The sequence below is a fragment of the Ranitomeya imitator genome, chromosome 2, assembly GCF_032444005.1.
Source record: "Ranitomeya imitator isolate aRanImi1 chromosome 2, aRanImi1.pri, whole genome shotgun sequence".
NCBI classification, from domain to species: domain Eukaryota; kingdom Metazoa; phylum Chordata; class Amphibia; order Anura; family Dendrobatidae; genus Ranitomeya; species Ranitomeya imitator.
The window spans coordinates 212,397,690-212,424,441 of NC_091283.1; the positions used below are offsets into that span (position 1 = coordinate 212,397,690).

General features: G+C 46.4%; 1 protein-coding gene across 1 annotated transcript in view; it reads right to left on the bottom strand.

Moving 5' to 3' along the window:
* ASTN2 (astrotactin 2) overlaps positions 1-26,752 on the bottom strand; it is a 1,089,443-nt gene that overhangs the window by 144,782 nt on the left and 917,909 nt on the right. The window contains exon 17 of the mRNA XM_069748558.1: positions 704-837. Coding sequence (XP_069604659.1) covers positions 704-837 — 134 coding nt within the window. The remainder of the gene's footprint in view (positions 1-703; positions 838-26,752) is intronic.

Sequence of the window (26,752 nt, forward strand, 5' to 3'; positions counted from 1 at the left end):
GCTTTGGCTTTTTATCCTAAATCATGTGGCAAGGCTAGTTAAGGGGTCGACATTAATTTTTTAGATAGCTACTTCGAATAATTGGAATTAGCGTTTTAGTCCTCTTCCTCTCTGAAGTGGCTTCTTGTATAATTAAATTCCCAAAGCAGTATTGCATGGCCTATAAGTCTCATTACATGGCCTTTACGTCTCCTTATACCAGCTTGGCATTCTCAACAAGGAGAAATGTTAACCCTTAGACCCTTCAACTGGATGGTTTTAAAAAAGAAAAAAAAATAATTATTTTCATGTATAAATCAGAAGTAATGTGGGTGGTGCCGAAAGGTCCAAAACGTTGTTCATCTCAGTTTCATCATCTACTGTAGCTCACTGCTGTCAATCAATGCAGCATGGAAGTGGATGGACCTGGAAAACAAAATTCTGGGAGGAAGTGTGCTTCGGAGTGTAGAGTAGATAGGAAGGCCAGTCATAAAACCTAAATTTTAGACTGCTAGGATGGGATGGAATTCAATAAGATACGGTAATTACAATTAGTGTCACCAGGACAATCACAAAAGTTGTTCAAAGTGATAATTATGATGTTATGGAAATCAAAGCGCTAAAGTGTCCATGTATGAGTCCAATGCTAAAGGACAGGTAGGTGACCTGTTTGATGGCATTACAGGGGCTGGTTACCATTTATGGAAATGTAGTAATAACTTACACCGGTGGTGGAAGTGGACTGCAGTTTGGTAATCCATTCTCATCAAACGCAGTAAGGTCACATCGACACCAATCTTCAATGACTTCACCTTTACCAGAACACCAGTATAAACTCATGAAGGCATTTTTTAGCACCTGTGAAAAATGAAGACACTAGATTAAAGTCTTGACTTTTAGAAAACCCAGTTTACAATATTAGGGCATTTGGATTTAAAATGGAACTGTAGTCTATACTCCCCTGCGCAAGCAGAGAAAGTGCGGGATGATAGGAAGGTATCAAACATTATAAAAGAAGCTTATAATGAGGCCAATGGTGCTGATATTCATCTTTTATTTGAATGCAGTTTAGATTTGGGGAACCAGTGCACTTGCAGTCCTCGGTTCCTTCTCACCTGTCCACGTCAGTGCCACCGCTGCTTCTTTATTGACAGTGGAGGGCAATGGAGACACTTAGAATGGTGGCCCAGTGGTCAGCACAGTAGCCTTGCAGAGCTGGGATCCTGGGTTCAAATTCCACCAAAGACAATATCGGCAGTGAGTTTTATTTGGTTACTCTGGTCTCCACAAACACTATTGAAGTCAATAGGAGCAGTACCCAGAAACAATCACTACACAGTGAACAAAAGCTGTCCTGCTTATGCCTGGCCTCAGCCGTTGCTGAAAACAACTGGGTGTCGGACTTACAACAATCTGATCTTGATGACTTTTCCTGATTAGAGGTCAACAATATTTTAATCCAGGAGATCTTTTTTAAAGGTGTTTCCTGCAGGAGTGCAAATACAAATTATGGGACCCTCATTGCAAAAGTACTAATTGGGCCTCCATGTTACCCCCCTAAAATATATATATATATATATATATATATATTCAAGGTCTGCACACAGACAGAGAAGGGCATACCTCCAAGATTTTAAAGGCAAGAAGAGGAACATGTATTAGAGTTCAAACACAGTAATTTTGCCCATATTAAGTGTTCTCACCCTCTATGATACACTTTTATGGCCTCCACAGAGAACGATGTCATAAAAAATGTCCCCACCCACCATATGTTAATTCCACTGTAAATTACCCCACATATTTTGCCCTCATAGTAACTGCTACACGAAGGATATGATGCCCTCAACACAGAATAATGCTTCCATGGTGCCACAATCACAGTGTCATGCCCCCCCCATAGCAACCCAACGCAGTACACTGCCCAATAGACCCCCAACATGGTATGATGTCCCTAATGTGCCTCCCTCGGTATGTTCCCCACAGCACCACAACACAGTACATTGTGCCACAGACCCTCAATACAGTATGTTGTCTCTAAAGTGCTCATCACATAGTATTATGTCACCACAGTTCCACCATCAACAGCATGATGGCCGCACAACCTCATACACAGTATGATGTCCCCCACAGCCACCCACACAGTAAAATCGCCCTCGCAGTCCCCCATGCCAAACATGATGGCTCCCACACTCCCTACAAACAATATTATTGCTCCCACGCACAGTATGATTGCCCCCATCTACTACAGTATATAATTGTCTAAGGGTCACTTCCGTCTGTCTGTCTGTCCTTCTGTCTGTCACGGTTATTCATTCACTGATTGGTCTCGGCAGCTGCCTGTCATGGCTGCCACGACCAATCAGCGACGGGCACAGTCCGGAAGAAAATGGCCGCTCCTTACTCCCCGCAGTCAGTGCCTGTCGCCCGCATACTCCCCTCCGGTCACCGCTAACACAGGGTTAATGCCAGCGGTAATGGACCGCATTATGCCGCGGGTAACGCACTCCGTTACCGCCGCTATTAACCCTGTGTGTCCCCAACTTTTTACTATTGATGCTGCGCATGCAGCATCAATAGTAAAACGATCTAATGTTAAAAATAATAATAATAATAATAATAATAATAATAAAAAACCTTATTCTCACCTTCCGCCATCGCGTCCTCTCCTCGGCACTGCAAGCGGCAGGTTCCGCTTCCAAAGATGCTATGGGAGAAGGACCTTCCATGACGTCACGGTCATGTGACCGCGACGTCACGGTCATGTGACCGCGACGTCATGGAAGGTCCTGCGCTCATACCAATCCTGGGACCGGACACCGCACACAAGCGCCGGAACTACAACGGGCTCTTCGGAAGGTGAGTATGTTTCTTTTTTATTTTTTAACCTGTTACATACGTGACTGGGCAATATACTACCTGGCTGGGGAATATACTACGTGGCTGTGCTGTATACTACGTGACTGGGCAATATACTACGTAGCTCTGTGCTGTATACTATGTCGCTGTGCAATATACGTGGCTGGGCAATATACTACGTGGCTCTGTGCTGTATATTACGTTGCTGTGCAATATACTATGTGACTGGGCAATATACTACGTGACTGGGCAATATACTACGTGGATGGGCAAATACTACGTGACTGGGCAATATACTACTGAGAATCCAAAGAGAAAAGCATTACTGCAACACACCATAAACAATAAAAACATAATTAAAAACATGTAAGCACCATCAAAAACACACAGGAATAATGGACCATAATACAGTGTAATAAGGTAACCCAAAATTAACCCACGCAAAATTGTAAATAGCGGGACGGTGCCAAAATAGTAAGCCAGGATGCACACAGTGCCAGGCCAGCAAAACAATAGTAGGCACAACAATATGTCCCAAGCAGAAGTAAAAAGAGACGAGCCCAAACAATGGCTAATGGGAAACCTATATATATGGTGAAATCACTGGGTCACAGAAGGTAAACGGGAGATAGCCATGGCATCACCTCACCAGGTTGTATCTTTGTGGGAGGTTATCTCCTGTTTACCTTCTGTGACCCAGTGATTTCACCATATATCGGTTTCCCATTAGCCATTGTTTGGGCTCGCCACTTTTTACTTCTGCTTGGGACATATTGTTGTGCCTACTATTGTTTTGTTGGCCTGGCACTGTGTGCATCCTGGCTTACTATTTTGGCACCGTCCCACTATTTACAATTTTGCGCTGTACCCCATGGGCCATTTGGGTTAATTTTGGGTTACCTTACTACACTGTATTATGGTCCGTTCTTCCTGTGTGTTTTTGATGGTGCTTATATGTTTTTAATTATGTTTTTATTGTTTATGGTGTGTTTTTTCTTTGATCTGTCAATAAAATCAGCTTGTATTTTATGTATTTTGTTGCTCATTAATTGCAGGTGTGCGACTTGTTGCAGTAATGCTTTTCTCTTTGGATTCTCAGTATAGTGTTTATTACTGTTACTGCACCCTCATAAATGTCTTTATATAATTATATGGCAGTGCGCCCAATCCCCTTTTAGCTGGGCAATATACTACGTGACTGGGCAATATACTACATGGCTGGGCAATATACTATGTGGCTGGGCAATATACTACGTGGCTGGGCAATATACTACATGGCTGGGCAATATACTATGTGGCTGGGCAATATACTACGTGGCTGGGCAATATACTACGTGACTGGGCAGTATACTACGTGGCTGGGCAATATTCTATGTGGCTGGGCAATATACTACGTGGCTGGGCAATATACTGTGACTGGGCAATATACTACGTGACTGGGCAATATACTATGTGATTGGGCAATATACTACGTGGCTGGGCAATATACTACGTGACTGGGCAATATACTACATGGCTGGGCAATATACTATGTGGCTGGGCAATATACTACGTGACTGGGCAATATACTACATGGCTGGGCAATATACTATGTGGCTGGGCAATATACTACGTGGCTGGGCAATATACTACGTGACTGGGCAGTATACTACGTGGCTGGGCAATATTCTATGTGGCTGGGCAATATACTACGTGGCTGGGCAATATACTGTGACTGGGCAATATACTACGTGACTGGGCAATATACTATGTGATTGGGCAATATACTACGTGGCTGGGCAATATACTACGTGACTGGGCAATATACTACGTGGCTGGGCAATATACTACGTGGCTGGGCAATATACTACATGGCTGCGCAATATAGTACGTGGCTGGGCAATATTCTACGTGGCTGGGCAATATACTACGTAACTAGCCAATATACTATGTGGCTGGGCAATATACTACGTGGCTGGGCAATATACTACGTGGCTGGGCAATATACTATGTGGCTGGCCAATATACTACGCTACTGGGCAATATAGTCCGTGGCTGGGCAATATAGTACGTGGCTGGGCAATATACGACGTGGCTGGGCAATATACTACGTGGCTGGGCAATATACTACGTGACTGGGCAATATACTACGTGGCTGGGCAATATACTATGTGGCTGGCCAATATACTATGTGGCTGGCCAATATACTACGCTACTGGGCAATATAGTCCGTGGCTGGGCAATATAGTCCGTGGCTGGGCAATATAGTACGTGGCTGGGCAATATAGTACGTGGCTGGGCAATATACTACGTGACTGGGCAATATACTACATGAACATTGCATATTCTAGAATACCCGATGCGTTAGAATCGGGCCACCATCTAGTATATACTATAATGATCCACACACAATATTATGACCTCCACAGTCCCCACACACAGTATGTTCGGTCTCACACATAGTACAATACTCCCACATGTACTGACCGCATTAAAAGTCTATACACTGTGCAGACTGAGGTTTCGCACATAATTGTGCCTGCTGCATTGAGATGGCTCCCTATTCCATCATCAAATTAAATGGAATCTGCCTTCTGAGAACTCAGATAAGATTGAAATCGAGACGCATGGATGGAGGGGCAGTGTCACTCTGCATCAGGCCTCCCGGACTCTTGGGCACCACAGATTGTCTAGAAAAATGCTATATAAATAGCATATGAATGCTGTAGAGGACAAATCACCCAGACTAGCTGCAGCATCAAAAATGTAGTGTTATATGGTGGCCATTCAGATAAATCATTTCTTGAAAGAAAGAGGGGGGATGAGTGGGAGAGAGAGAGGAAAGAGAACGGGAGAGGGAAAGGGAGAGGGCGGAAGAAGGATATGGGCAGAAAAGGAGAGGGAAAGGAAGTGGGGAAAAGGAAGAGATATCGGGAGAGGAGACAGAGGGAAAAGGAAAGAAAGGTAGAGAAAAGGAAGAGGAAAGTGGAGATGGGAAAGGGGGAATGGGAGGGAGAGGAAGAGGGATAGGGAGAGAGAAAGGGAGAGATTCAGAGAAGGAAGGGAAATGGAGAGGTAATAGGAAGACTGAGAGGGAGAGAAAAAAGGGAGAGGGTGAGATTGAGGGGGAGAGGGGCAGTGAAGGGAAAGGGAGACAGAAGGAAAGAGGGAGATAGAGGGGAAGGGGGGAGAACAGGGAGAGGGAGAGAAAAAAGGGAGAGGGTGAGATTGAGGGGGAGAGGGACAGTGAAGGGAAAGGGAGACAGAAGGAAAAAGGGAGATAGAGGGGAAGGGGGAAAACAGGGAGAGGGATAGAAAAAATGGGGAGAGGGAAAGGGAGAGAGAGATTGGGAAAGGGAGATTGAAAGGAAGAGAGAAATGGAGAGGGGGATATGGAGGGGAGAGGGACAGTGTAGGGAAGGGAGATAGAAGGAAAGAGGGAGGTAGAGGGGAATGGTGAGGAAGAGGCAGAGGGAGAGAAAAAGGGAGAGGGAAAGGGAGAGAGGGATTGGTAAATGGAGATTGAGAGGGAGAGAGAAATGAAGAGGGTGAGATGGAGGGGAGCAAAAGGGACAGGATGGGGGAGTGGAAGAGGGACAGACAAACAGAGAACAAGGGCGAGGGAGATAAAGAGATACTCTGGTTTATTGAGGGGGTCTTTTATTCTGATGTCTAGATGTCCTAGTAAAGGGGTTGTACAGTGGGATGACCCTTTTAAACTAACAATAAAGATATTCTGTATTTGTAGTTTTGTACATTCATCTCACCACCTTTCTCTTTCAATACAATCCTATAAGACAGCTGATCAAACTGTAAGTGCATTAGAAAAAAAATTATTTAAAAAACACATTCACATTCAATTAATATTCATGTCATTAACATTTAATTTGCAGAGGATGAAATATTTAACTAGCATGCTTTTACATGCCATTTGTAATATTTATGTACAACATTGCAATCACTTACTATTACATAAATCACTAAAAGGCAGCTGGGGCGTTCAATTGCTTTAACAGCAGATATCAATCAAGGTACTGAAACGTGCCGCGTGTATGGGGATACAGATGGTAGACTGCCGGTTGAGCATACCCTCCGATTACATTGCGTGAGATAGAAATAACGAACCTTCATTCTTTTCATTCTGTATGGATTCACATAAATGCCCCAATTAATTCCCACACATTTCCAAAAATTTTCCTGCCTCCGTCCAAGCCAATTAAAATAGAAATATTTTTGTGTATGGTGATCCAGAGAGACTTCATGCCTTTGTGAGAAAGCGGAAAGAGGACAGCAACCGGGCAGAAGACGTTGTTAGGAGAGCCCAGCAGTAATATAGCCTCAGGCTTGTGACTTCCAGAAACAATAACCGAGCTATTAAAAATGTTTTTCGGCTGTTTGATGTCCACTAAGGGGCCTGTTATATATTACTTCAAGTAGATGTGCTTGAACAAAGCAGCCCTGCTGTCTTCTATAGCTGCGCAGAAGCTTAGGACAAGAAATTCAGCTTGTGAGGACGGCTAAGGGATGTTTCTCTATTTTTACAGCTTATATGCGGTATCTCATCTTTGTAGGGTCGAGTAGTGTTGGCAAAATCCACTCCTTAACCCTGACAGAGCCAATTTGGTACTTAATGACCGAGTCAATTTTTACAATTCTGAACACTGTCACTTTATGAGGTTATAACTCTGGAACGCTTTAATGGATCCCGCTGATTCTGAGATTGTATTTTCATGACATATTGTACTTCATGTAGTGGTAACATTTCTTTGATATAATTTGCGATTATTTATGGAAAAAAAACAGAAATATGGCAAACATTTTTAAAATTTTGCAAATTTCAAATTTTTATTCCCTTGAATCAGAGAGATATGTGTTGGGGGTCGAGTTCCCGCTTCTGTACAGGGGGAATCTCGGTCCAGCTCCGCTGCGGTCTCCCATTTTTCTCCTGCTGCAGTGGAGCCTGCTCAGCGGAGACGTCAGTCCCAGCGTCTTGCTCAGTCTGACTCTATGCAAAGGGTTACTGTTGCCTTTCCAGCTTCTACCATTGTAGCCAGTACTGGGCAGCGGCGAGCAGACGTTTTACGGACTAAGTCCTGCTTTTTCCCTTCTGAGCATGCCCAGGGCAAGATCTCCCATTGGAGATCAAGGGTCACATGCTTAGATACTGCAGCAAACCCCATTGGTCCTCTAGGAAGGTCCTGAAGGTGCTCAACTTCTGTGGCAGCCTCCCATTGGTTCCTTTGGGAAGGTCCTGTACTTGCTGCAGCTATAAAAGGTTTGCATGGCCACACGGCCATGCGCTAGTGTACATTTGAAAACGTATGTGTGTTGATGAGTGCAAGTCGTTCTTTAAACATCCCCTCCCTTGTGTATGACTGGTCACAAAAGTTGGATATATGCTATCTAGCGCCCGGCTGAGCTATCAGCATTAAGCATAACTTACAACATCTCAGCACTAAACATACGTTACAGTGTCTATTGCTGTGACCGCCAGTGCGGCGCCGTGCATTATTAAAGCACTTTCCAACCCAAACCTGGGCACTGCTCGCACTCTTGTGCTACTAATTACTTAAGTTAATTCTGACACCCAGTTGCGGTGTCCAGCGCAAGTGGTCTAGATGAACCCAATCCCGTGTCTTGAAATTGGGTTCTGTGACTTCTTGCTTGCACTCTTTGTGCAGTACTATGGCTCTGTGACGTAACAGAGTTAGTTTCCACCGCCATATAGTGCCGCTATTTGCCAGCAGCGGGTTCTCTCCTGCACGGTGGACCCCGGACTGCGAACGCACCTTATTATTTACTCGGTGCGTTCCGCCAGTCCTAAAAGAACACTAGCGCCAGGGTCTGGCTAGTAAATGGTGGACGATCAGCGTCTACAGCGGTACATCCAGCAGCTGGAGGGAAGGTTGGCGGCTCTAGAACGCACAACCTCAGCTGTGGATGTTACCGCAGTCGCTGTTCAGGCTGCAAGTGTAGCAGCAGCCAGTTTGTCCTCTGCCACCCCTGCTCCAACTTTATCTATTATACCAATAAATGTCCACGGCGGTCGGGAAAACGATCGCGTCTAGTAACCATTGGAGGAGATTCACTAGATACAGCGGCATTTTCCTCCAAGCTGTCCTTTAAAGGGACAATTACGTTAGGCTCATCCACTCTAACACTCGAGCTTTGTGCGGACTCTGGAGCAGAGTGGAATTTTATGAACTCTGCTTTTGCTCTGCGCCATGCAATACCTCTGGTGATGCTCGCCAAACCGGTGACTGTTAGAGTAGTGAATGGGTCGATACTTCCCTCACAAATCACACATTAGACTGTCCCATTCACATTGTCCATGTCCCCTTCCCACCAGGAGGTTATTTCCCTTCTTGTTCTTCCCGAGGGAATGGATGAGATTCTGCTGGGAATACCCTGGCTCCATTTTCACTCCCCACACTGAGTGGACCTCTGGGAGGATATTGGGTTGGAGTGAATCATGTAAAGGCAGATGTGTGAGTTTGTGCGTTCAGGTTTCCTCTACTGAGATAACCACAGATCTTTCTTCCCTTCCCAAGTGCTATTGGTCCTATGCAGATGTCTTCTCCAAAAAGGCTGCAGAGACCCTTCTGCCTCACCGCCCCTATGACTGTCCTATTGACCTCATGCCTGGAGCAGAACCTCCTCGGGGACGAGTCTATCCTCTCTCTCCCAGAGACGGAGGCCATGTCCCAATACATCCAGGAGAATTTGGCAAGAGGGTTTATAAGGAAGTGTCACGTTACTGGCGATACAGGACTGAAGGTCAGTGGCCGAAGCAGATGTATACAAGTGACCGGACTGTGGAAAGACCTCGGGAGATGCAATATATGGCAGTGGCAGTTCAATATATCCGCAGATGCAAGGACCAGCCCGAGCCAGGGCCGGCCTGGATCACACACGTGCACAAAGTCCGTATGAGCAGCAGGAGTTCAGGGTAGTAGCAGCAGAATGTCAATAAGAAGCAGAAAGATGCCAGCAAGACACCTTCCAACCAGGAGCTCAGAGATTGCTTCACTCAGACTGAGCACACAAAATACTCAGCAACAGGAAGCTGCACAGGGCCAGGTATATATAGCAGGTCCAATCAAGCTCAATCAGGGTGGGGACAAATCAGCAGGGCAGGTGATGATCTCTAACCCAGACGAAGTTCATATGGTTTCAGGCAGAAGTCAAGCAAGTTCCACATAGCTCACCAAGCAAAGGAACAGACTAGCAAACAAAGAGTCGCAGGTTCAAATCCTAACAGGAAGTCAGTGTCACCTGCAGGGGTGGGGTTCTTCTTTGTGCAGAAGAAGAACGGAGAATTACATCCATGCATAGATTACAGGGGTCTTAACGCCATCACCATTAAGAATAAGTACCCGTTGCCCCTGATTTCTGAGCTCTTTGATAGGCTACGGGGAGCAAGGGTATTTACCAAATTAGATCTGCGGGGTGCTTAGAACCTGATTCGCATCTGTGAGGGAGATCGAATGGAAGACAGCTTTTAATACCAGAGATGGGCACTATGAGTATCTGGTGATGCCCTTCGGGCTCTGTAATGCCCCAGCCGTCTTCCAAGACTTTAACGATATCTTCCGGGATATGCTTTCCACCTCGGTCGTAGTCTATCTGGATGATATTCTCATCTTCTCTCCAGGTATTGACTCCCACCGGAGAGATGTTGGCAGAGTCTCCGACCTCTTACGGGCCAATACCCTCTATGTAAAGTTAGAGAAGTGTATGTTTGAGCAGGAGTCTTTACCTTTCCTGGGCTATATCATCTCTGCCCAGGGATTGGGTATGGATCCTGCCAAACTACAGGCTGTGATGGACTGGCAAGAATCCCATTCTCTTAAGGCGGTGCAGCGCTTTATGGGGTTCATTAATTACTATCGCCAGTTCATTCCCCACTTCTCAACTTTGGTAGCCCTAACCAAAAAGGGAGCAAATCCCAAATTGTGGTCTGAAAAAGTCTCCAAGGCTTTCTCTTCTATTAAATCTCATTTTGCTAGTACTCCCATCCTACATCGTCCCGATGTTGATAAGCCATTTATAATGGAAGTGGATACCTCAACCATTGGTGCTGGAGCAGTCCTCTTCCAAAAGGATGCTCAAGGTCGGCAGCATCCTTGCTTCTTCTTCTCTAAAACCTTCACACCAGCGGAGAGGAATTATTCCATCGGGGACAGGGAGTTGCTAGCAATGAAGTTAGCCTTCTCAGAGTGGAGACATCTTTTGGAGGAGGCTCGCTTTCCCTTCCAAGTTTTCACGGACCACAAAAATTTGGTTTATTTACAAACAGCCCAGCGGCTAAATTCTCGTCAGGCCAGATGGTCCTTGTTCTTCGTTTGGTTCCACTTCACCCTCTATTATCTCGCTGGGGAGAAGAACATTCGTGCTGACACCCTCTCTCGCTCCGTTGTGTCTTCCGAGGAGGAGGAAGGGGAGCCTCGGCTTATTGTCCCTTCTGAGAGCCTGAGAACCGTAGCTCTGGTGTCGCTAGAGTCAGTGCCTCCAGGCAAGACTTTCGTAACCATTAATTTGCGACCGGAGGTTATTTCTTGGGCTCATTCGTCCAGGGTGGGTGGACATTTTGGGGCAAAGAGGACATCTGAGCTGCTGGCGAGGACGTACTGGTGGCCGTATATGGTCCGTGATGTCGGAGATTATATTCGTGCGTGTGTCTCCTGCGCCAAAAATAAGTCTCCTCAACAACGGCCAGCTGGGTTACTTTAAAACAAGAAGAGAATGTCCAGCTTCACTGAATCCATAAAAAAAGTTTTCTTTATTCACAAACTTTAAGCATAGAGGATACAGACTTCAGCACGAACCATATGGGTAAGAATCTCAACGCATTTCTGGAGACTAAGCTCCCTTAATCATCCAAGACAGGCCCTGGGAGATGGTCGGGATGGACTTTGTGGTGGGCTTGCCCAAGTCTTGTGGCTGTACCATCATTTGGGTTATCACCGATCATTTTTCTAAAATGGTGCATTTGGTGCCGCTTCCACGGCTACCTTCTGCACGGACCTTGGCAGCGTTGTTTATAAAACACATCTTCCGTCTACACGGTATGCCGGACAAAATTGTCAGTGACCGGGGACCCCAGTTTGCATCTCGGTTCTGGAGAGAGCTTTGTCGTCATCTCAGCATTGAGTTGAATCTCTCTTCTGCATATCATCATGAGACGAATGGGTTAGTGGAGAGGGCCATCCAAACCTTGGTAACATATCTGTAACATTTTGTTTCAGCCAGGCAGGATGACTGGGTATCCTTGCTACCGTGGGCGGAGTTTGCGCTGAACAACGCTGTAGCCGACTCCACTGGACAGACCCCATTCCTCCTAAACTATGGTCAGCATCCGTGGGTACCTGTGCCTATGCTCGTGTCTTACGCCGACTCCAGGGTGACAGACTGGGCTGTGGAGGAACGGGACATTTGGAACTGCACTCGGGATGCCATTCGGGCCTCCAAGGAGAGAATGAGGTTCGCCGCCGATACACATCGGCGCTCCGCCGATACACATTGGCGCTCCGCTCCGACCTTTGCTCCTGGTGACTTAGTGTGGCTCTCCGCCCATAACATCAGGCTGCGAGTTGAGTCCACTAAGTTTGCTCCTCGCTACTCGGGACCTTTCAAGGTTCTCAAACAGGTTAACCCAGTGGTCTACCGTCTGGCCCTTCCACCACGCTTGAGTATCACCCACACCTTTCATGTGTCCCTCCTTAAGCCCATATACATGTCCCGGTTTTCCGAGTCATCTGCCGGGACATTGGGTTCGTCTACAGACGATTACGAGGTGAATGCTATTTTGGGGTGCAAGGTGGTACGTGGCAAAAAAATTTACCTGGTGGACTGGAAGGGTTATGGTCCTGAGGACAGGTCCTGGGAGCCTGCTGAGAATATTCGGGCTCCGCAGCTCATTGCTGCCTACGAGCGTGGCGAGGCCCAAGGAGGGGGGCCTAGGAGGGGGGGTATTGTTAGGGGTCGAGTTCCCACTTCTGTACAGGGGGAATCTCGGTCCATCTCTGCTGCAGTCTCCCATTCTTCTCCTGCTGCATGGAGGATGCTCAGCAGAGACGTCGGTCCCTACGTCTTGCTCAGTCTGACTCTGTGCAAAGAGTTACTGCTGCCTTTCCAGCTTCTACCATTGTAGCCAGTACTGGGCAGCGGCGAGCAGACATTTTTGGGACTAAGTACTGCTTTTTCGCTTCTGAGCATGCCCAGGGCAAGATCTCCTGTTGGAGATCAAGGATCACATGCTTAGATACTGCAGCAAACCCCATTGGTCCTCTAGGAAGGTCCTGAAGGTGCTCAACTTCTGTGGCAGCCTCCCATTGGTTCTTCTGGGAAAGTCCTGTACTTGCTGCAGCTATAAAAGGTTCGCATGGTCGCATGGCCATGCGCTAGTGTACATTTTGAAATGTATGTGTGTTGATGAGTGCAAGTCGTTCTTTAAACATCCCCTCCCTTCTGTATGACTGTTCGCAAAAGGTGGATGTATGCTATCTAGCGCCCGGCTGAGCTATCAGCATTAAGCATAACTTACAACGTCTCAGCACTAAACACACGTTACAGTGTCTATTGCTGTGACCACCAGTGCGGCGCCATGCGTTATTAAAGCGCTTTCCAACCCAAGCCTGGGTGGTTAGTGGCGTCCGCCAGTGCAGCACTTCTCGCACTCTTGTGCTACTAATTACTTAAGATTATTCTGACACCCAGTTGCGGTGTCGAGCGCAAGTGGTCTAGACGAACTCAATCCCGTGTCTTGGATTTGGGTTCTGTGACTTCTTGCTTGCGCTCTTGGCTCTGTGACGTAATAGAGTTAGTTTCCACCGCCATATAGTGCCGCCATTTGCCAGCAGCAGGTTCTCTCCTGCACGGTGCACCCCGGACTGCGAACACACCTAATTATTTACCCGGTGCGTTCCGCCAGTCCTAACAATATGTCACACAAAATAGTTAATAAATAACATTTCCCACATGTCTACTTTAAATCAGTACAATTTTGGAAACAAATTTTTTTTTGCTAGGAAGTTATAAGGGTTAAAATTGACCAGCGATTTCTCAGTTTTACAACAAAATTTACAAAACTATTTTTTTTAGGGACCATCTCACATTTTAAGTCGCTTTGAGGGGTGTACATGACAGAAAATACCCAAACTGGACACCATTCTGAAAACGACACCACTCAAGGTGCTCAAAACCACATTCAAGAAGTTTATTAACCCTTTACGTGCTTCACAAGAACTGAAACAATGTGGAAGGAAAAAATGAACATTTAACTTTCTTTGCAAACATTTTACTTCAGAACCAATTTTTTTTTATTTTTACAAGTGCAAAAAAAGAAAATGAACAAAAAAATTTGTTGTGCAAATTATCTTGAATACGCCGATACCCCATATGTGGGGGTAAAACACTGCGTTTGACTTTTTCAATGCAGAATTGGCTGAAATTGAGATCGGACGCCATGTTGCGTTTGGAGAGCCCCTGATGTGCCTAAACAGTGGAAACCCACACAAGTGACACCATTTTGGAAACTAGACCACTTTAGGAACTTATTTAGATGTGTGGTGAGCACTTTGAACCCCCAAGTGCTTCACAGAAGTTTATAACGTAGAGCCGTGAAAATGTAAAAAAAAAAATCGCATTTTTTCTACAAAAATGATTATTTTTTCGCCCCCAAATTTTTATTTTCACAAGGGTAACAGGAGAAATTAGACCCCAAAAGTTGTTGTGCAATTTGTCCTGAGTATGCCGATGCCCCGTATGTGGGGGAGAACCACAGTTTGGGCACACGACAGAGCTTGGAAGAGAAGGAGATCCGTTTGACTTTTTCAATGCATAATTGGCTGGAATTGAGATCGGACACCATGTCGCGTTTGGAGAGCCCCTGATGTGCCTAAACAGTGGAAACCCCTCACAAGTGACACGATTTTGGAAACTAGACCCATTATGGAACTTATCAAGATGTGTGGTGAGCACTTTGAACCACCAAGTGCTTCACAGAAATTTATAACGTACAGCGCTAAAAATAAAAAAATCCTTTTTTTCCCTCAAAAATGACTTTTTTTAGCTCGCAATTTTTTATTTTCTCAAGGGTAACAGGAGAAATTGGACCCCCAAATTTATTTTGCAATTTATGCTGAGTATGCTGGGGGGACCACTGTTTGGGCGCGTGGCAGAGCTCGGAAGGGAAGAAGCGCCGTTTTGGAATGCACACTTTGATAGAATGGTTTGCGGGCATTATGTTGTGTTTGCAGGAGCCCTGATGTACCTAAACAGTAGAAACCCCAACAAGTGACCCCATTTTGGAATCTAGACCCCCGCAGGAACTTATCTAGATACTAGATGGTGGCCCAATTCTAACGCATCGGGTATTCTAGAATATGCATGTCCCCGTAGTATATGGACAATGATGATTCCAGAATTCGCGGCAGACTGTGCCCGTCGCTGATTGGTCGAGGCAACTTTTATTACATCATCGTCGCCATGGCAACCATTATGACATCTACGTCGATACTGTGCCCGTCGCTGAATCAGAAACGTGAGATGTCTACGTCCTTTATGACATCATCGTCGCTGTGCCCGTTGCTGATTGGTCGAAGCATGGCGGCCTCGACCAATCAGAGACGCGGGATTTCTACGTCGATGCTGTGCCGGTCTCTGATTGGTCGAGGCCTGGCGGCCTCGACCAATCAGAGAGCCGGGATTTCCAGGACAGACAGACAGACAGAAAGACAGACAGACAGACAGAAAGAACTATCTCACCTGAGATAGTGGAGGATAAGGAGGGTCCACTGTCCAGCCGGCATCGGAGGTGCTAAGGACGTGGGGCGGATGCCGGACGGGGATTGGTGAGGAGAGCACTGTTCTCTGATGCTGGTTCTGGCCAGGGTCAGACACGGTGAGGCTCAGGTGTCTCTGCGTGCGGTGGCGGCCTTTTCAAACCTTTGCACAGGCCCTGGTGCGTGCGCTCTCCTGTTTGCCTTCACTGACAAAAGCTGCAGCCGTGTACGCAAGCACAAATGAGGGCTGTGCTCATGTGGGCCGCCACGGCCTTGGTCAGCGCGTTCAGCAAAAGAGCACGCACCAGGGCCTGTGCAGAGGATTTAGAGGGCCGGTGGCCCATTTTGTAGCTCTGCGTGCTTAGGGGTCCCTTAACACTCCGGGCCCTGCTGCAACCTCTGTAGTTACGCCCCTGATAGTGGTATACCATAGGCACAGATATACAATGTTATATACACTGGATGGATCAATCCTGCACCTGGCCCTGGCCATACATGCACTGTATATACACAGGGCCATGTATATAGCATGTGATGTCTGGTCACCAGCATCAGGCTTGATCACTCCAGTGCTGGATTCTGTAGAGAGTCTGTGCTCACTCTCGGTATAGGGAGATTTATTGCAGGAGGCTGAACTTTCCTGCAGTCTGGTGACCCTGGAGCCGATGACCTGGCACTGACAGGGTGAAAGTTCAGACTCCTGCAATAAATCTGTGAGCATCAGCAGAGCGGCCACTGATACTATAGAGACCGGCCCTGGACTTATCAGGAGGTGAGCAGCAGCGTTCACCTCCTCACCACACACAGAGCTGAAGGTACTACTGTACTCACTGATGTCTGGGCCATCCACATGCAGATCTCCAGCAGTTACATGCAGCAGTGTTCCTCCTCTACCTCTGCAGCCGGCGCACACAGGGAGAAGGGGGCGTGTCTGCAGCTCCACTGTGAGGCAGCTGCCAGGACATAGAGAATACAGCGCCGGCCACCAGCAGCCCGAATCAGCTGCTTGGTGACCTGCCCCTTTTCCACCCGGCCCAGCCCGCGCTTGATTTGAGGTAAGCACATTTTCCTCAGATACTATTCCTTAAAAGTTTTTTTAGTAGGGAAATATTTTATGCCATTTATACTGCATCTGTTGTGCATCAAAAGCATACAGCCGGCCTTGGTTGGTTATCAATAGCATCACTATATTGCCACTGCTCTGTTAATAGTACATCTCAGGTGGGCAAATTTTCCTGCGACACTAATCCTGAAAAGTTTTATCAACAGGGATAAATCATACCTAACTTAAAATGGGAAGGCACATGGTTAGGGACAGGAAAGTGTACGGGATGCTGATGGTGAGCACAGAGGCCAAGGCCGATGTCGAAGCTGTGGGCAAGGTGAAACTGTGCCTGCTGCAGGAGTACAAAACGCATCATATTGACCTGGATTCCTGTCCCAATTTGTAGGGGGAAGTAGAACACCACTCTTGAAGCCTAAACAGTGTGCAAAGGTTGTTGGACGGATAGCAGTGAATGCTTCTAGATTGCTTCTAGATTGTGGCCCGATTCTAACGCATCGGGTATTCTAGAATATGCATGTCCCTGTAATATATGGACAATGATGATTCCAGAATTCGCGGAAGATTGTGCCCGTTGCTGATTGGTCGAGGCAACCTTTATGACATCATCGTCGCCATGGCAACCATTATGACATCATCGTCGCTGTGCCCGTTGCTGATTGGTCGAGGCCTGGCGGCCTCGACCAATCAGAGACGCGGGATTTCTACGTCGATGCTGTGCCGGTCTCTGATTGGTCGAGGCCTGGCGGCTTCGACCAATCAGAGAGCAGGGATTTCCAGGACAGACAGACAGACAGACGGAAAAACCCTTAGACAATTATATATATAGATGTGGTGAGCACTTTGAACGCCCAAATGCTTCACAGAAGTTTATAATGCAGAGTCGTGAAAATACATTTTTTTTTCCACAAAAATGATTTTTTTAGCCCACAATTTTTTATTTTCCCAAGGGTAACAGGAGAAATTGGACACCAAAATTTGTTGTCCAATTTGTCCTGAGTATGCTGATACCCCATATGTGGGGGGGACCACTGTTTGGGGACACATCAGGGCTCAGAAGGAAAGTAGTGACGTTTTAAAATGCAGACTTTGATGGAATGGTCTGCGGGTGTCATGTTGCATTTTCAGAGCCCCTGATGTACCTAAACAGTAGAAACCCCCCACAAGTGACCATATTTTGAAAGTTAGACCCCCCAAGTAACTTATCTACATATGTGGTGAGCATTTTGAACGCCCAAGTGCTTCACAGAAGTTTGACGCAGAGCCGTGAAAATAAAAAATCATTTTTTTCCACAAAAATGATTTTTTAGCCCCCAATTTTTTATATTTTCGCAAGGATAACAGGAGAAACTGGACCCCAAAAGTTGTTGTCCAATTAGTCGTGAGTACACTGATACCCCATATGTAGGGGTAAACCACTGTTTGGGCGCATGGCAAAGCTCAGAAGGGAGGGAGCCCCATTTGACTTTTTGAGCGCAAAATTGATGATCGTGTTTGGAGAACCCCTGAGGTACCTAAACAGTGGAAACCCCCAATTCTAACTCCAACCCTAACCCCAACACACCCCTAACCCTAATCCCAACCAAATCCATAACTCTAATCAAAACCCTAACCCCAAAACACCCCTAACCCTAATCCCAACCCTAACCTAATCAAATCCCTAAGCCCAACACACCCCTAATCATAATCTCAACCCTAACCTCAAACCTAACCCTAATCCCAACCCTAATTCCAATACACCCCAAACCCTAATCCCAACCCTAACCTTAACCCTAATTCCAAACCTAACCCTAATCCCAAACATAACCCTAATGCCAACCCTAACCCTAATCCAAACCCTAATCCCAACCCTAACCCTAATTCAAACCCTAACCCTAATCCCAACTCTAACCCTAACTTTAGCCCCAACCCTAACTTTAGCACCAACCCTAACCCTAGCCCTAACCCTAACCTTAGCCCCAACCCTAACCCTAATTTTAGCCCCAACTCTAACCCTAACTTTAGCCCCAACCCTAAATCTAACTTTAGCACCAGGCCTAACCCCTAACCCTAATTGGTAAATGGAAATACTTTTTTTATTTTATTGTTTTTCCTTACTAAGGGGGTGATAAAGGGGGGGTTATTTATTATTTTTTCTATTTTGATCACTGTGATAGGATCTCACAGTGACCAAAAAAAACAAGAGGAAGTATCTTCCTCTGCCGGCCGGCAGATCACGGCGGGTGCACTGCCATTTTCTTCCCGGAGCCACGAGGAGCATCGGGGGAGATGGGTGAGTATCAGGGGCGATCAGAGACCCTATTTCTCTGTCCTCTGATGTGCGATCACATCGGAGAACAGAGAAATTAAATGGGAAATCGCGTTTTGTTTTTTTTGCAGCCGCCGGTAAACGGTTAATTACCGGCCATCGCAACCCGGGGGTCAGTAAAAACCGACCCGAATCATGTTCTCTGGGGTCTCCGCTACCCCCAACAACCGAGACCCCAGAGAAAATCCAACTCTGGGGGGCGCCATACACTTTTTCCACAGCGCCATTAATTAACGGCGCTGTGGTTTAAGTACCCTTAACTGCCGCCGTTAAAAGGCGTATCGGCGGTCGTTAAGGGGTTAAAGAGAGATTCCCTTCTTGTCCATTACAACACATTGACAGTATAGGCCATAAATGTCTGAAGGAACCCAAACACGCTTGCTCGATGAGTTTTGGTACTTCCTTGAATAGAGAGAGACTCAAGCAAATGTGGCCACCTCTCCATTTCAAAGGGCGCAAGATACAGATCACTGAAGGGGGATCGGCACGTATCACATTTTTATGGCATATTTTGTGAATATATAATAAATGTCCAGGATGGGAATACCCACATTAAAAGGGGTTTCCTACAATTGATATTTATTCACTATTCACAGAACAGGTGAAGGATAAATGTAAGAGCGTTGCGTGCACCAACAATTGCTAGATCATTAGGGGCTCTGCATGTACAGTTACAATATTGAAAACCACAGCCAGGTAAGTAGCGATACTGGAAACCGCATGGAAGTACAGTAGGTGAAGTCCCCCATAGATAGGCAGCAAGGTAACTGGAAACCACAGACAGAAAAGGTCGCAACACTGGAAACCATAGGCAGATACAGTTGAAACCAGAAGTTTCCATACACTATATAAAAAGACTATATCTCAATATCTGACATGAAATCAGAAAAAACCTTTCCTGTTTTAGGTCAATTTGGATTACCATAATTATTAATATTTGCTAAGTGCCAGATTATAAGAGAGAGAGATTGTTTTAAAGGGACACTGTCACCTGAATTTGGAGGGAACAATCTTCAGCCATGGAGGCGGGGTTTTGGGGTGTTTGATTCACCCTTTCCTTACCCGCTGGCTGCATGCTGGCTGCAATATTGGACTGAAGTTCATTCTCTGTCCTCCGTAGAACACGCCTGCGCAAGGCAAGATTGCCTTGTGCAGGCATGTACTACGGAGGACAGAGAATGAACTTCAATCAAATATTGCAGCCAGCATGCAGCCAGCGGGTAAGGAAAGGGTGAATCAAACACCGAAAAACCCCGCCTCCATGGCTGAAGATTGTTCCCTCCAAATTCAGGTGACAGTGTCCCTCTAAGGCATTTTTATTACTTACTGCAAAGTCAAAAGTTTACATACACTAAGATTACTATGCCTTTTGTCAGGAACATGAGCTATTTAATTGTCTATGATCACGCGCACTGAGCTCTGCTATGTTCCTTAAAGCTGCAGATTCGCCCCCCCCCCCCCCCTTCCTTTCTCTTTTCTGCCTGCCAGCACATGGCTGAAATTCTCAGCCACTCACCTGTTATGACCTGGTGGTCAGGACAATAATGGACCTGGTGGTTAAGAGCACACGGAATGACCTGATAGTTACTGATAATATAGGACGAGCTCTGGGACGTGGGAACTCTGCTGACCGCAATCCCTAATCCTATCAACCACACTAGAAATAGCCGTGGATTGCTCCTAACGCTCCCTATGCAACTCGGCACAGCCTAAGGAACTAGCTAGCCCTAAAGATAGAAAAATAAAGCCTACCTTGCCTCAGAGAAATTCCCCAAAGGAAAAGGCAGCCCCCCACATATAATGACTGTGAGTAAAGATGAAAATACAAACACAGAGATGAAATAGATTAAGCAAAGTGAGGTCCGACTTACTGAACAGACTGAGGATAGGAAAGGTAGCTTTGCGATCAGCACAAAAACCTACAAAAAGACCACGCAGAGGGCGCAAAAAGACCCTCCGCACCGACTCACGGTGCGGAGGCGCTCCCTCTGCGTCCCAGAGCTTCCAGCAAGCAAGACAACAATCAAAAATAGCAAGCTGGAAAGAAAAATAGCAAACCAGAGAAAAACAAGCAGTCACTTAGCTTCTGCTGGGAAGACAGGTCACAAGAACGATCCAGGAGAGAACTAGACCAATACTGGAACATTGACAGGTGGCATGGAGCAAAGAACTAAGTGGAGTTAAATAGAGCAGCCAGCTAACGAATTAACCTCGTCACCTGTGGAAGGAAACTCAGAAACACCCACAGCCACCAGAGAAAGTCCATGGACAGAACCAGCCGAAGTACCATTCATGACCACAGGAGGGAGCCCGACAACAGAATTCACAACAGTACCCCCCCCTTGAGAAGGGGTCACCGAACCCTCACCAGAGCCCCCAGGCCGACCAGGACGAGCCAAATGAAAGGCACGAACCAGATCGGCAGCATGAACATCAGAGGCAAAAACCCAAGAATTCTCTTCCTGACCATAACCCTTCCACTTGACCAGGTACTGGAGTTTCCGTCTCGAAATACGAGAATCCAAAATCTTTTCCACCACATACTCCAACTCCCCCTCAACCAACACCGGGGCAGGAGGATCAACGGATGGAACCACAGGCGCCACGTATCTCCGCAACAACGACCTATGGAACACATTATGGATGGCAAAAGAAGCAGGAAGGGCCAAACGAAATGACACAGGATTGATAACCTCAGAAATCTTATACGGACCAATGAAACGAGGCTTAAACTTAGGAGAGGAAACCTTCATAGGAACATAACGAGACGACAACCAAACCAAATCCCCAACACGAAGTCGGGGACCCACACAACGCCGGCGGTTAGCGAAACGTTGAGCCTTCTCCTGGGACGATGTCAAATTGTCCACCACATGAGTCCAAATCTGCTGCAACCTATCCACCACAGTATCTACACCAGGACAGTCCGAAGACTCAACCTGCCCTGAAAAGAAACGCGGATGGAAACCAGAATTGCAGAAAAACGGCGAAACCAAAGTAGCCAAGCTGGCCCGATTATTAAGGGCGAACTCAGCCAACGGCAAAAAGGACACCCAATCATCCTGATCAGCAGAAACAAAGCATCTCAGATATGTTTCCAAAGTCTGATTAGTTCGTTCGGTTTGGCCATTTGTCTGAGGATGGAAAGCCGAGGAAAAAGACAAATCAATGCCCATCCTAACACAAAAAGATCGCCAAAACCTTGAAACAAACTGGGAACCTCTGTCAGAAACGATGTTCTCCGGGATACCATGTAAACGAACCACATGCTGGAAAAATAATGGCACCAAATCAGAGGAGGAAGGCAATTTAGACAAAGGTACCAAATGGACCATCTTAGAAAAGCGATCACAAACCACCCAAATGACCTACATCTTTTGAGAGACGGGGAGATCCGAAATAAAATCCATAGAAATATGCGTCCAGGGCCTCTTCGGGACCGGCAAGGGCAAAAGCAACCCACTGGCACGAGAACAGCAGGGCTTAGCCCGAGCACAAGTCCCACAGGACTGCACAAAAGAACGCACATCCCGTGACAAAGATGGCCACCAAAAGGATCTAGCCACCAAATCTCTGGTACCAAAGATTCCAGGATGCCCAGCCAACACTGAACAATGAATCTCAGAGATAACTCTACTAGTCCATTTATCAGGGACAAACAGTTTCTCTGCTGGGCAACGGTCAGGTCTATCAGCCTGAAATTTTTGCAGCACCCGCCGCAAATCAGGGGAAATGGCAGACAAAATTACCCCCTCTTTGAGAATACCCGCCGGCTCAGGAACACCCGGAGAGTCAGGCACAAAACTCCTTGACAGGGCATCAGCCTTCACATTCTTAGAGCCCGGAAGGTATGAAACCACAAAATCAAAACGGGAGAAAAATAACGACCATCGAACCTGTCTCGGATTCAACCGTTTGGCAGACTCAAGATAAGTCAAATTCTTGTGATCTGTCAAGACCACCACGCGATGTTTGGCTCCTTCAAGCCAATGACGCCACTCCTCGAATGCCCACTTCATGGCCAACAACTCTCGATTACCAACATCATAATTGCGCTCAGCAGGCGAAAACTTTCTAGAAAAGAAAGCACATGGCTTCATCACCGAGCCATCAGAACTTCTTTGCGACAAAACAGCCCCAGCTCCAATCTCAGAAGCATCAACCTCAACCTGAAACGGGAGCGAAACATCTGGCTGGCACAACACAGGGGCAGAAGAAAAACGACGCTTCAACTCCTGAAAAGCCTCTACAGCTGCAGAAGACCAATTGACCACATCAGCACCCTTCTTGGTCAAATCAGTCAACGGTTTAGCAACACTAGAAAAATTAGCGATGAAGCGCCGATAAAAATTAGCAAAGCCCAGGAACTTTTGCAGGCTCTTCACAGATGTCGGCTGAGTCCAATCGTAAATGGCTTGGACTTTAACAGGGTCCATCTCGATAGTAGAAGGGGAAAAAATGAACCCCAAAAATGAAACCTTCTGAACTCCAAAGAGACACTTTGACCCCTTCACAAACAAGGAATTCGCACGAAGGACCTGGAACACCATTCTGACCTGCTTCACATGAGACTCCCAATCATCCGAAAAGACCAAAATATCATCCAAATACACAATCAGGAATTTATCCAGGTACTCTCGGAAGATGTCATGCATAAAGGACTGAAATACTGATGGAGCATTGGAAAGCCCGAATGGCATAACCAGGTACTCAAAATGGCCCTCGGGCGTAATAATGCTGTTTTCCATTCATCGCCTTGTTTAATACGCACAAGATTATACGCCCCTCGAAGATCTATCTTGGTGAACCAACTAGCCCCTTTAATACGAGCAAACAAATCAGACAGCAACGGCAAAGGATACTGAAATTTGACTGTAATTTTATTGAGAAGGCGGTAATCAATACAAGGTCTCAAAGAACCATCCTTCTTGACCACAAAAAAGAACCCTGCTCCTAACGGTGATGACGACGGGCGAATATGGCCTTTCTCCAAGGATTCCTTTATATAACTCCGCATAGCGGCGTGTTCTGGCACAGATAAATTGAACAATCGGCCCTTAGGAAACTTACTACCAGGAATCAAATTAATTGCACAATCGGAATCCCTATGAGGAGGTAGGGCACTGGCTTTGGGCTCATCAAATACATCCCGATAATCTGACAAAAACTCTGGAACTTCAGAAGGAGTGGAAGACGAAATAGACAAAAATTGAACATCACCATGTAACCCCAGGCAACCCCAGCTGGACACAGACATAGATTTCCAGTCCAATACTGGATTATGAACCTGTAGCCATGGCAACCCCAAAACGACCACATCATGCAGATTATGCAACACCAGAAAGCGGATATCCTCCTGATGTGCAGGAGCCATGCACATGGTCAATTGGGTCCAGTACTGAGGCTTATTCTTGGCCAAAGGCGTAGCATCAATTCCTCTCAATGGAATAGGATACTGCAAAGGCTCCAAGAAAAAACCACAGCGCCTAGCATACTCCAAGTCCATCAAATTCAGGCCAGCGCCTGAATCCACAAATGCCATAACAGAATAGGATGACAAAGAACAAATCAGAGTAACGGACAATAGAAATTTTGACTGTACTGTACCAATGGTGGCAGACCTAGCGAACCGCTTAGTGCGCTTAGGACAATCAGAGATAGCATGAGTGGAATCACCACAGTAAAAACATAGCCCATTCCGACGTCTGTGTTCTTGCCGTTCAGCTCTGGTCAAAGTCCTATCACATTGCATAGGCTCAGGCCCATGCTCAGATAGTACCGCCAAATGGTGCACAGCTTTACGCTCATGCAAGCGTTGATCGATCTGAATGGCCAAAGACATAGACTCATTCAGACCAGCAGGCATGGGAAATCCCACCATGACATCCTTAAGGGCTTCAGAGAGACCCTTTCTGAAGATTGCTGCCAGGGCACATTCATTCCACTGAGTGAGCACAGACCACTTTCTAAACTTCTGACAATATATCTCCGCTTCATCCTGACCCTGACACAGAGCCAGCAAAATTTTCTCTGCCTGATCCACTGAATTAGGTTCGTCATAAAGCAATCCAAGCGCCAGGAAAAACGCATCAACATCACGCAATGCCGGATCTCCTGGCGCAAGGGAAAATGCCCAGTCTTGAGGGTCACCACGTAACAAAGAAATAATGATCTTTACTTGTTGAACAGGGTCACCTGAGGAGCGAGGTTTCAAGGCAAGAAACAATTTACAATTATTTTTGAAATTCAAGAACTTAGATCTATCACCAAAAAACAATTCAGGAATTGGAATCCTAGGCTCTGACATCGGATTCTGAACCGCAAAATCTTGAATGTTTTGTACACTTATAGTGAGATTATCCATCAAAGAGGACAGACCTTGAATGTCCATGTCTACACCTATGTTCTGAACCACCCAGATGTAAAGGGGAAAAGAGAGACAAAACACACTGCAAAGAAAAAAAAAATGGTCTCAGAACTTCTCTTATCCCTCTATTGAGATGCATTAGTACTTTGGGCCACCTGTACTGTTATGACCTGGTGGTCAGGACAATAATGGACCTGGTGGTTAAGAGCACACGGAATGACCTGATAGTTACTGATAATATAGGGCGAGCTCTGGGACGTGGGAACTCTGCTGACCGCAATCCCTAATCCTATCAACCACACTAGGAATAGCCGTGGATTGCTCCTAACGCTCCCTATGCAACTCGGCACAGCCTAAGGAACTAGCTAGCCCTAAAGATAGAAAAATAAAGCCTACCTTGCCTCAGAGAAATTCCCCAAAGGAAAAGGCAGCCCCCCACATGTAATGACTGTGAGTAAAGATGAAAATACAAACACAGAGATGAAATAGATTAAGCAAAGTGAGGCCCGACTTACTGAACAGACTGAGGATAGGAAAAATAGCTTTGCGGTCAGCACAAAAACCTACAAAAAGACCACGCAGAGGGCGCAAAAAGACCCTCCGCACTGACTCACGGTGCGGAGGCGCTCCCTCTGCGTCCTTGTTGTGAATTCTGTGACCAAGCTCCCTCCTGTGGTCGTGAGTGGTACTTCGGCTGGTTCTGTCTATGAGCTTCCTTTGGTGGATGAGAGTGGTACTGCGGCCTGAGTTTCCTTCCTCAGGTGATGAGGTTAAGTCGTTAGGTGCTGCTCTATTTAACTCCACCTAGTGCTTTGATCCTGGCCTCCAGTCAATGTTCTAGTATTGGTCTTGCTTCCTCCTGGATCGTTCCTGTGGCCTGTCTCTCCTGCATAAGCTAAGTTTTGCTTGTGTTATTTTTGTTTGCTATTTTTTCTGTCCAGCTTGCTATATTGGTTTTTCTTGCTTGCTGGAACCTCTGAGACGCAGAGGGAGCACCTCCGTACCGTTAGTCGGTGCGGAGGGTCTTTTTGCCCCTGTGCGTGGTTGTTTGTAGGGTTTTGTGTTGACCGCAAAGCTATCTTTCCTATCCTCGGTCTATTCAGTTAGTCGGGCCTCACTTTGCTAAATCTATTTCATCTCTGTGTTTGTGTTTTCATCTTTGCTCACAGTCATTATATGTGGGGGGCTGCCTTTTCCTTTGGGGAATTTCTCTGAGGCAAGGTAGGCTTATTTTTCTATCTTCAGGGCTAGTTAGTTTCTCAGGCTGTGCCGAGTTGCATAGGGAGCGTTAGGCGCAATCCACGGCTACCTCTAGTGTGGTGTGATAGGATTAGGGATTGCGGTCAGCAGAGTTCCCACGTCTCAGAGCTCGTCCTTTGTTTTTGGTAATTGTCAGGTCACTTAGTGTGCTCTGT